Source organism: Triticum dicoccoides, chromosome 7B (genome assembly GCF_002162155.2).
Source record: "Triticum dicoccoides isolate Atlit2015 ecotype Zavitan chromosome 7B, WEW_v2.0, whole genome shotgun sequence".
Taxonomy (NCBI): domain Eukaryota; kingdom Viridiplantae; phylum Streptophyta; class Magnoliopsida; order Poales; family Poaceae; genus Triticum; species Triticum dicoccoides.
Window position 1 is genome coordinate 52328876 of NC_041393.1, and position 12289 is coordinate 52341164.

Here is a 12289-nt window from a genome sequence, read left to right on the forward strand (position 1 = left end):
TACCCTGGCCGATCGACTGAATCTGAGTTTACAGAATAGATCGTATATCCGTCACGTCATCACGGACATTAAGGATTCATTATAGCTCTTTCAAGAGGCGATAGTGGAGGTGATTGGCAGGAACTGCAATAGCGTGGGGCATGCTCGGGCTGGTGGTGACTGTCTTTTAATGGGCACGATCCCTGATAATCTAGCACATCTGGTGGCTAGGGATATCCTTAATTGTAATAGAAGTTTGTAAACTTTGTGCTTTCCTAAAATGGCAGTTGAAGGCGAGGAGATCTAAATTTCTCAAATGGCGACGATAGAAGAAACCCTTGCGGAATTACACTTGTGTTTTTAGATTGGACCTAAATTTTAAGAGGGCGGAGCAATCCCAAATAGACCCTTATGCCCTTAGTAGTACTAGTAGGCCTGATGGGCCGAGTTTCGCAGAGGAAAGTATAAATCTGTTGCTGCTGCGGCGGCGCTACAACACAACACCGCAATCTTTATACTCAGAAAGGAAAAACACAACACCGCAATCGCCACCTGCACCGAACCGGAGCAAATCTCCGGCGAGCTCGAGCCGAAGCGGCGGACCCGCGCGAGCAGGAGAGATGGATCCGGACGAGGTGAAGTCGAAGCTCCAAGGCCTGGCCTTCGGCAACGTCCTGGCCGCCGCCGCCCGCGACTACAAGAAGGTGACTCTCGCTCGCCCCCGACGCTCTCTACCGCTCCCCAATCTGAGATTCCACGCCTTGCGCGTCGCCGTTACCCCACCTCTCGTCTGATCCGGCGATCGGGTCGCCGGAGCGGCCGAGGATCCAGCGACGCCCGAGCCGTGCCTGGTGCGGTGCCCCCTTGGATCTTGGGACAAGTTCCTTCGTGTGCTTGCATTTCTTGGCCTTCGGAATCAAACGACGGGCGCTGCTAAGTGCCTAAGATTCGGCGAGTGGTTCATGTTAGCTCGTGTGGAACTGGACAGCCCTGCTCCGGGAATCTAGCAAAATGGTTACATCTGCAGTATAATGCTTGGGAACCATGCAGTAATGTTTTCTGTTTCTTTGCATAATGAGGATAAAGGGCTACTTTTGATTCCCAAATGTAGTTACTTTCCATGAATTCCAACATGCTGTAAGCTGGTGGCCTCTATCTTAGATGGCTCTGAACCTGTGCAAATTTACCAAATCTACTGGCGGAGCAAGAATAACACTACTCTTTGTTTCATCATGATTTTTCCTTTTGCGGTACTGACACAGACACCATGTTAGGAAGTTATAGCTAAAGAGAAGGCTCAAGCAGCACCTGCGATCCATGATGAAGTCGATCTTGATGAGTTACTGGATGTGAGTTGAACTTTACACCATCTCTTACCGTCTTGCGTTTATCTTTAATGTAAAGCACCAAAAACTTGTATTTGTCGCGCTACCATTATAATGTGGAACTGCTTTGTAGGACCCAGAGCTTGAGAAACTGCATGCTGAACGGCTTGCTGCTCTTAAGGTACTGATCTGCGTCTAACACTTGAGAAGCTTGTATAAGTGCCATATCATGCATTAACTACCCCATTTTTATCTATGCAACAGAGAGAGGTCGAGAAGCGTGAGGTGCTAAAGAGGCAAGGTCATGGTGAATACAGGGAAATAACTGAAGGGGACTTCTTAGGAGAGGTCACTCGTGGTGACAAGGTCATCTGCCATTTCTACCATCGTGAATTTTACCGCTGCAAGTAAGCCATAAGTCCTTTTTACGTGTATAATGCCTCTTGCCCCTGATGATTTAGTAAGGTGCTGATCTGCGTCTCACACTTGATGATGATGTAAATCTTTGGTAGGATCATGGATAAGCATTTGAAGGCACTCGCACCGGTCTATTTAGGAACTAAATTCGTCAAGCTTGATGCCGAAGTTCGTATATCTCTGTTAGTTTTAAGTTACTTGTGCTTTTACTACATCGATGGATGCTTATTTGTTGATAACTACTGCAGAATGCTCCCTTCTTTGTGGCAAAACTAGCAATCAAAACGTTGCCATGTGTTATATTGTTCAAGTAAGTCCACAAATTGTTCATGAATTCTACCTATTCCATCATTAGATAATGAGCCTTCTAACTTTTGTACTCTTTATTCCTATATGTCATCATGTCAAATTTAATGGGTCATTCTAATTTAGTGTTTTTGCGGTACTCTTGTATTTTAGGAAGGGTATTGCTGTTGATCGGTTGGTTGGTTTTGATGACCTTGGAAGTAAAGATGATTTTTCAACCAGGGCTTTGGAAAATGTACTGAAGAGGAAAGGTAGAGATAGCACTGTTAACTTCTCCATACAGCATTCCTTCACTATTTGAAATAACAAATATGTTAACACCCTGCAAATATAGGTATAATTGAGGAAAAGAAGAAAGACGATGATGAAGAAGATGATGAGACTGACATGTCAAAGGATAGGAGGGTTAGATCTTCCACTGCTTATGGTTCGGATTCAGATTGAAGAGATGGAAGTGATATGATCCTGTCTTTTGTAACATTATAAGTTTGTCTCTTTTGTACTCTAGTTCTCGAGAGTTCTTTATGATTTATGTGTGCCGTATTGTACCTAACAAGAGAACTGGAGGCTGGATGTATCAGTGGTCTGTCAATAGCTCCAGTTTTACATGATCTGGGTTATAGTTCATCAGCTATCAGAGTACAATACATATGTATGACTAAGTATTAGTGCTGCAATTATGCTTCAGTGTTAGGCATTTCAGCTTCCTTATTCATCTCTGGTATTTCCCTCATCACATCAAGCCTTGTCACGTGACTGAAGAGAGATAATTCATCAGATTGTAGCTACAGAATTTCTCACGTATGAGCTTTATTCACAGCAATGCTGCCAAAACAAAGTCTGACAAAATTTATTCACAATATTATCACTTATACACATCTGATGTCTATTACTCATCTTATTATACACCTTTTTTTATATAAATCTTATCATACACTTATTTTGACTTACTATGTTGGGTATATGATATAAGTTTGTCTATATATAGCTTCTTGCCTAACGGTGAGCTTGAAGTAGAATGGTAGGTCTATGTTGGTTGTCTGTAGAAGCCGACACCTTGTGTATACTGAGCATAGGCCTCCGATTGCATGCCGATTGGGGCGCGGATGATTTGATCTGGGACATCGAAGGCGTCGACAAGTTCTCGAGCCACAAGCCTCACCTGGTAACTGAGGTAGTCTACCAGTTTATGGATAGCCTGCAAGCATACAGAGGAGCATAGCATCAGGTCCTGGTTCTGGTTCTGGTTCTGGTCTGAAGCTAAGAACTGAAACTGCAATTGTGTGCCATGGGGTTGAGAAGCAGATGCAAACCTTGGCTTTGTTTGGCGCGACATAGTCTACATTCCGATATGTCCCGATGTCTTTCCAGATCCTTTCAAGCGCATAAAGGTCGCATACCAGCTTCAGTACTTCGCGTGTTTTTTCGTCAGGGCAACTGCATAGACAAATCACAAGTCATTGTCGTCGCTTTAACTTCACTGGATAAAGTGAAAAGGGTTACGCACAACATCTCAATGGTGAGTATGCTTTGGTAGTTCAACTTTAATTCTACAACTCAAGCACAAATAATCATGATCGACGGGTTGGAAAATGCAGTCAGGGAGATGGGAGGATTCTTCTGTGCTTTCACCGATAGCAAGTCTCAACCAAACAAATCTTCCTAGTAACTATGCTACAAAATCTTTACTTCTAAACTAAATAGTGTGTGGAGCTAACTAGCTACTAGTAAGCAATGATGGTAAGAAGAATGTAACTGAGGACAAGTAATGGCACAAAAACTATACCTCTTCACTGCTTCTATAAACCTTGCGAGGATGACAGACTCAATGTGTGACTCTGCGAGTGTGAGCAGATGGTTTAAGCATCTGTTCCATGCACCAAAACCTCCGAGTGTCTTCATGTGCTTCTGGAGTCGAGCAGCAACACTATGCAGGAGTCTAGATGTTCGGTACTGAGAAGAGAGTTTAAGCAATCAGTACAGGACTTCTATCCAATAGCAACTGATGTTATTACGAAGACAGAACTCACTCTGAATGCATCCAGCTGAAATTTAGGATCCCTGAGATGATCTTCCCCTTCCCACCGAGCAGTAACAGGATTAGGCTGGGACAAGTAGGTGTTCATCGAGTCTCTCAAGTAGTTCCAGGTGACCGAGAGTGTTCCTCCCTTGAATTTTTGCTGATATTGCTTCAGGAGATCTCCAGCAACCTACAATATATAGCATCGTGATAAGAGGTACTGTACAATATTTGAGCCATGCCCATCGAATATCGTAATGAGCTTTGTAGAGGATTCTGATTGGTACCTGCTGCAGCAGAACTGTGTTGTCTCCTTCGAATGTTTGAAATATATCATGGTCATTCCGCAGACCACCAAAACGATTTACAGCAGCATACCCATGGCCACCACACGATTCTCGGCATATGCTGATAGATTTTGCCGTGTATGAAGTTATGTAGGATTTCAACCCAGACGAAAGTACATGGACATCAGCGGTAACATCCTCGTCATTGGTTTTCTTCATTTCCGAGTACATATCTACCAGATACGCTCTGGCAAAATGAAATGCATACGCTGATGCCAGCATAGGCATTAGTTTGTGCTGGTGAGACTGGTAATCCAGCACACTGATTTCAGGCTCCTTAGGTGGACCAAACTGTTGACGCAGTAAAGCATATCTAACAGCAATGGTTACTGCAACTTTGAGTACTCCCACAGAACTATATGCAAGCCCAACTCGGCCCCCAACAAGCTCACCAAGGGTTGCGGCAAATCTTCTATTAATCGTGGGGAGGCTGCTTGTGTATTTTCCATCTCGCGCCACATCACCGAATCGGTTCAGAAGGTTGTCACGGGGTATCCTAACTGAACAGAACCTCAGGGCACCATTATCTACACCATTTAGGCCTATCTTGTGCCCACAATCATTGATCTCAATTCCAGGGAGAACAGCATGGGTTTCAAGGTCCCGAATCGGGACAATAAATGCATGAATTCCCATGTCAGCAGGTTCCCCTCCTTTCCCCTGAAGCGGTAGAATTAACCTCGCAAAAACAGTGGCGAATTTTCCATGAAGAGCTGCATTGCCAATCCACCACTTAATGGCTCCATCATTTGGGGTATCAATAATGAACTCGTCAGTAACTGGATCAAATGTAGCAGTGGTCTGTAGGGCTTGAACATTGGATCCTGTCGAAAAGCAACAAACAGAAATGAAAATAATCTTTTCAAACTATTGTAAACAGCGTTTTAGGTGGTGGGTACAAGTCGGAATAGAGAGTTAAACTGCAAATTAATCAAAGTACCAAACAGGAAATCAGAAATACTGGTGAAACAATTAAATAGATAATCTAACCATGATGCAGTTCTGTCATAGCAAAACAGCCTGGATACTCCAAATTGTCGATTTTGTCGAAGTACTTTTCTTTGTGCTTCTTGGTTCCCAAATTTACTACAGAACCCCCCCAAAGACTGCGTTAACAAGCAGGCAAGTTAGTGGATATATAACAATGGGCAGACAAGGAAAACTACCCCAGCCAAACTCCCATCTTACTAAAAGAAAAGGGGAAATTCCAGACTCATAAAAGGTGCAGTGTTTGAGGTTGTATGAAATGAACCACCAACCAAACTCCACATGCATGTACACCCTAAATAATCCCAAAACCCAAAATAAATCGTGACTACGAAAAATGTGGACATAAAACGCTTGACATTTCACAATAGAAGTTGTGCACGCAAGCATCCATGTAGCTTTGGGCAATCAAATGAATCCTAAACTAACCATAATAGAAGTTGTGTAGCAGCCAACCATAGTAATCAAGAGCTAATGCCGCTTCTTTCATCACAACAATCAATCAGGCCCACACTGTTGCAGCGAAAAGTACTTGCCTCTGTTTTCAGAGTCACTGTCACTCATAAGTCATAAGTACTTGCCTCAATAAGGAGTGCAATTGCAATCTAGCCGTACATGAATTAGGTTGCAGTTACTACCAACAGATCCAAGCCCCACACTCACAAATCACATTAACCATGCTAACATGCCAGAATCCTTGTGAATGCGATAATCAGTACGGCCGTGGTCAGTATGATGAGGCGTGTTGTGTTATTCACATTCAAAAGAGTAAAACAAAACGATTTTAGTTACTGATGACACCGACAGTCAAATTACCAATTGATCCATGGATGTAGTTCGCAGTTCCCCTCGTAGCATCACATCAAGCAAGGGAAAGTCGTACACTCTATCCCACACGTACTCATCAAGCAATTATGTAAGCCCTCTCGTTGACTACCAACTAACAATCCCCATATATATATGAAACATATGGAAGCAATTAAGAATTGAGCTGTGTTCTTTACCAGTTTATTTTGTGAGGGAATCACTGAATTACCAGTAAATTAACGCGGTATAAATTTTTTTAAAAAGGTGAACCAACCTGTACTGTACGCCGACCTTGATGGCGAGGGAGATGTCGACCCCGCCGACGGCCTCCATGACGGCGAAGTACTCGGCGGGGTCGGCGGCCATGAGGCTGAGCGGCCGCACCCCGGCCTCCCGCACGAGCGCCGCCATCTGCCGGAAGCAGAGGTCGCGGTGGGCGGCCATGGGCAGCTCCACGGGGGTCTGGAGCTCCGGCCGCGCGACGTAGAACTCGTACACCCGCGCCTGCATCTTCCGGTGCCGCCCCCGGAGGTACGCCGTGAGCGCGGCCGCGGCCGCGTCCAGGCCCCCCGCCCGCCGCTTCCCCGCGCACGCGGCGGGGACCAGAGAGCCGCCCCCCTCGGGAGCGGGCTGCAGGAGGTGGAGGGAGAGGCGCCGGAGGCGGCGCATCGCCGGCGTCGGGTCCTCGTCGTCGGAGCCGTGGCGGACGGAGCGGGACGTGGTGGCCATGGCGACGTCGGGCGGTGAGGCGTTGGACAAAGCGTGCGCGCGCGGGCCGGGGCGGGGGGTGTGGGTGGGAAAGCGAAGGCGAAGTTAGTCGGTGCCGTTACGTTAGGACGTTTGCTTTAATGGAGTCCAACGGGAGGCGCATCTTTCAGGTCGGCCCCTGTAAATATGTGGTATTATTAATTTTGCATCTCGAATCCACGTGTTCACATGTTTTTAAATATAAAACGGTTGTGTAACGTAAAATGCACAACATCTTATGAGTTTACACATGTCTTTTACCATGTAAACACCGAGTATAATATAGGCACACATACTCACATGATATATAACAAAGATTATAGTTATGGACTCAAGATTGACAAAATCACGCCAGTTCTTTTGGGGGATTCTACCAGAATCTCCCCCTCCCCGGCTTCTCTCAGAATCGTCACTCCATATGTTTTTACAATCCTAGCTAATTAGATCTTAACTATATAGGATTGTAAAAAAATATGTTGTGGCGATTCTAGGAGAAGCTGGGGAGGGGGCGTTTCTGGGAGAACCGCTCAAAAGAACTGGCTCATATGACGTTTTGGTAGGCATGGTACATATCTGCCTAATTAAGAGCATCATTTGTCCGACCCAACAAGGGTGACCCCCTTTACCCCCTCCTCAAATGCATGCAAGCCATGCAACATCGATGAAAACAAATGACATAGGTCATAGCACATTTAACATAGTTCATGCATAGGACAAAATAATACATAGTTCGACAACAAAAGGACATAGCACACAACACATAGTTTATACCACTATGACATACTACATTCAAAATGAATTCAATTGATCTTCATTTTCCCTTTCCCTTCTTCATAGTGGTAGGAGAGCTCTTTAGGAGCATCTTGGCGTTCTTGCGGCTACGGCGGCAGGCACCAATTCTTTGGTGGTCAATGACTGGGGTCCATGTTGGAATCGAACAACACCCGCATTGAAGCAGAAAGTGATGTGATGCCGCTAGCTCTGAGTTGGGTTGCCCGCACTACAGACTCACAATAGTCGCCGTTGTTGCATCCGCTTGAGCCGCGGACAAAGTAGATGAGAGCGACGAGGGAGGGCGGCGGGTCAATAGCCACCGCCGGGATGGCGGGGACGGTCTGCTGTTGCTGGACATGCGACACTATGAGTCGGTAGCACTGCCGTTGAATCCGCGATAGAGTGAGTTGGACGGACCGCCGCTGCTAGACCCACGCGGAGCCAGCAGAGAAGACTCATGGTTGCTGGATCCGCACAGGTAGGGCATTCCACGTCTCGACCAAGGACCAACAGAGGCCAATCCGCCCGACGAGCTCCTCGTCATCCTCCACCGCGAGGAGGTCCCACTTGATACCATCGTCTTTGATCCAGACCTAGACATGGCAACGAGGACGGCTAGGGTATGTGGAGGGGATGGGACTGTAGAGGAGAGTACAGAAAGGAGAGTGAGAGTGAGCTAGGCTTAAGGTTTGCCTATGGATGGGGTGGAGGGGATTTTGTGGGGTCTCGATTGGACCAAAAAATGTCTAGTCCGACCCGATGGACATGCCCGGACAAGGTCTCACATTTGGACTAGGCCTAGGGTGGTTTGAACTATCCGGACATATAGGGGCGATTTGAGGAGGCCTATTGAGTCGCTGATTTTTGTCTGAACTTACCAAAGGGTGATGGTGGAGGTTCCTTACGATCAAAGTGAGCCATCACTCCCCCACCCCTCACTCTAGAAAGATACTTAAAGAGTCAATTACACCATCGGTGCCACAACTTGGCATGAAAAATCAGTTTAGTGCTAAAACTTGCGGCATACATTGAACTGGTGCCATAACTTGGCTTTGACGTACATATACAGTGCAAATCACGTTTCTATACGAACAAGATGCTGATTAGGCACGCCAATGTGGCACGGGGCCTGCTGTCAACGACTGGCGGCAAAGTGGGCATGTGGCCTGCTTTTTTGCAAAAAATAAACCTCGAAATATTGTTCTCACGAAAAAATACTATGCCATGGCTGCAAGGGTCCACTTGTCAGCCTCCCACAAATAAATGAAAAATTGGTACGTGAGGGGCTCAAACAACTGACCTGTAGCTAGCAGCAGCGCAAGTATAACCACCTGACAATCAGCCACATTTATTATAACTGGATGCTGCTGTTGTATATTTTTTGACTGCTACTAACTAGGTTGCAGTCCCTACATCTCATTTTGCACTTCTCTTTTCAGAAATTTATAGAATATATGTCAAATATAATAGTGCGTTATAAATAATATATATGTATAAAACAATCGTGTATGGATTTAGTATTTATCCATATATCAAATTATGAAGTACAAAATTGTTTATGTAATAATTTGCATATTGAATAAGAACATATATTCGGTAAATTCTTATATAAGTTTAAAAGTGTTCACAGTTTCATCCAAATATTTATGTAATATACTACAAAAGTTTCGTGCTTAAAGTAAGTGTTTATAAGAGTTTAAAAATGTTCACTATTAAAAAGAAATCATGTTGTGTATAAAAGTGTTCATGCTTTAAGAAAGTTTTTTATTTTACTATATATTTTCATAAAATCTTAAATAAGTTTTAAAATATTCAAAGTTTTAACAAAATATTAACGTAGTATATAAAAGTGTCATGCTTTAAAAACATATATTCATATAATGTAAAAATAGTTGGCTGGGATTAGAAGCAGTGATATGTGGCACATGCCACCATGTGTGAGTGGCCACCACACCCCCAACAACGTTACTTTTTTTAGGAATTTATAAAATATATTTTTTAATTCAATAAATGCTAATAGAAGTTTAGAATGTTCATGACTTAAAAAATATTAGTATATGAAAGTTTTCACTGTTATTTTTAAATTTATTTTTTTGACGGCAAAATAAATAAATTTAAAAATAACAGTGAAAACTTTAACGCGTGGTTACTATTTATATGTAATTTTTTTTACAAAAATAACAGTGTAAACTGGGTCGCTGGGACTCCAGTCCTAGAACGTTTGTATGCTTTTTGTATGAGTTAATCACAAGTAATGATGCTGGATGTATTTGTTTGGCCGGCGGTACTGCATACCTCAGGTCAGGTGATCGAATACCTGGATGACAATTTTTGCACAATAGCCCCCATCTGCGAGAAAAATATGGGTCGCTACCAGGTGCTTTTTCATGAGAAAAAAAATATACCAATGGTTTTTCTTGCTCAAATAGCAGACACACGTTGTCCAGTCGCGCACATCAGCATGCCTAATCAGCACCGTGTTCGTATAGAAACGTGATTTGCACCGTATATGCACGTTAAAGCCAAGTTATAGCACCAATCCAATGTATGCCGCAAGTTTTAGCACTAAACTGACTTTTCGCGTCAAGTTGTGGCACCATTGGTGTAATTGACCTATACTTTTGATTGCTCATTTGTATTTTTAGTCCCATCAATGTTTTCTGTCAAGCTCTGGCACTGCTAATAGGAACATTGTTTCCCACATGAAGAATAATTAATTGCAACAAGACGCACAGCGTCAAATCTACGGTTCAATAGCTGGTGGATTAGAAGTAAAACTATCCATTCGCATATTATTTTTAACGTGTGCAATTCACAATTTTACGTAATTATGGGATCCATCATTTCATTTCAAGCACTCTTGTAGTCTTTCTATTTAGAAATAGATGATCTCGTAAACAATGTCATGGTTCTCATCCACGACATACTCTATTTTAGTTGTAACTTTTTTGCGAGGATCCATTTTTATCTCTCAAAAAATGAAGTCGCCCATCTACAAAGAGTAACAATATATTTGGCTCACACGAGGAGCCATGTGTTCACGTGCGGATCCGACATTTGGTTGCCGTCACCGGTCGTAGTTGTCAGGCTGAATTGCGGTCATCGCTAAGTTGCAATGAATGTCGAATGTGCTATGAGATTATTGTGAACCATGGCAACATCCATATTTTCAACCAATAGTGTCATTTTGAGTAAATCAAATTCACCCTTGGTCGAAAAAAATAGTGTCATGTGACGGTGGTGATGTGATGACTCCCCCGTCCATCATCTCGTGTATGTACTTTTGTTATGGAATTTTTTTGTAGCTGTTGTGATGAGAGATTGTATATTTTCTGGTTGTGTAGGGGGCGGAACGTGATTGTTACGCTGTGGCCGGGGACTTTTGGGAGTTGGGACGGCGAGGCCGCCGAGGCAAGGAACCGCGGAGGAGATATGCGTTGACGTGTAAGCGACGTGACGGTGATGTGGAGATAAGGTTGGTTGCCCTCACGTGCAAGCATCCTCGTGCTGGCGCATTGCAACTGACAGGTGAGGTCGCCGATACGGCCTTGATTTGTTTTTTGTTACGTGGATACGGCCAATGCGTTGTTTTTTGTTACGTGGATACGGCCATTGCTTCCAGAACCGACGTGTCAGCTATACAGGCAGGTCGTGCGGTGGATTCGTGCGTACCTCGTTAGAACGATAGCTTTTACTCCTCAGTTCACAAAAATACAAGATATTTCGAATAATTCAATATAGACTATGCACGGATTGAAATAAGTGAATAATAAACACACTAAAACATGTCTACATACATGTCACATGTGATTCAGATGAAGCGAGTTAGTATTAAAGGGCTCCGTCCAAGGCTTACACGTAGGTGAGAATATCACATAAAAACCTAACACTCAAAGAAAACTTCATGAAATACATGTTTGTAAGTTTTGAACAAATCTAAAAAAGAAACACGGGACATGAAAAAGGTGACGTTTTATTGCCATGTGAAATTTCATGTTGAAACACATTACGAAATGCGAGCTACAGAAGAAACAAATTCAATAATTCAATGCTGATTTTGTTTTTCTTTCATAGCTGGCATCATGTAATGAGTTTGAACTTCATTTTTCACATGGCAATAAACATCACCCTTTTAACATCCATTTTTTTATTTTTTTTATAATTCAAATCATTTCCGTCTGGTTTCCGCCAAATGTTGGTTTTTATGTGATACTCTCTCCTACAACAGAGCACCAAAAAAGGACTTCAGCTTGGATGGTGGCAAACTAGAGAGGTGTGTGATGGAAAAAAAATCTTTATACTTATTTTTAGGGGTTTTGGGAATATATAAGGCAGTGGAAGAAAGAGGTTGTGGAGTCCCACTGTGGGTCCCACGCGTGCCCTGGCCATGTAGTGGGGCCGCATGGTCCTCTACCGACTCATGTGCCACCGGCTTCATCTCGTCTATAAATACCAAAAGTGATTTTCTGTTCTTTTTCTAAAAATATCAAAAAGAAAAAACAAACAACAATTGAGCGCTGAATTAATAGATTTAGGGCCTGTTTGGAAACACTCCGGCTCCCAACCCCGTGGAGCTGAAG

General features: G+C 43.6%; 2 protein-coding genes across 2 annotated transcripts; one reads left to right on the forward strand and one right to left on the reverse strand.

Moving 5' to 3' along the window:
* Window positions 1–462: 462 nt before the first annotated feature.
* LOC119336385 (thioredoxin domain-containing protein PLP3B-like) lies at window positions 463–2734 on the forward strand. Its single transcript, XM_037608397.1, has 8 exons — window positions 463–683; window positions 1254–1328; window positions 1438–1485; window positions 1569–1711; window positions 1817–1889; window positions 1970–2031; window positions 2181–2278; window positions 2362–2734. The coding sequence occupies exons 1-8, from the start codon at window positions 600–602 to the stop codon at window positions 2469–2471; spliced, it is 693 nt and encodes a 230-aa protein (XP_037464294.1). The 5' UTR covers window positions 463–599; the 3' UTR covers window positions 2472–2734.
* Window positions 2735–2820: 86 nt separating this feature from the next.
* LOC119336384 (acyl-coenzyme A oxidase 2, peroxisomal-like) lies at window positions 2821–6984 on the reverse strand. Its single transcript, XM_037608396.1, has 7 exons — window positions 6463–6984; window positions 5385–5500; window positions 4335–5218; window positions 4058–4237; window positions 3814–3980; window positions 3341–3464; window positions 2821–3225 (listed from the first exon to the last, which is right to left on the reverse strand). Exons 1-7 carry the CDS (start codon window positions 6915–6917, stop codon window positions 3055–3057), a joined length of 2097 nt encoding a protein of 698 aa, XP_037464293.1. The 5' UTR covers window positions 6918–6984; the 3' UTR covers window positions 2821–3054.
* Between the last annotated feature and the right edge of the window lie 5305 nt (window positions 6985–12289).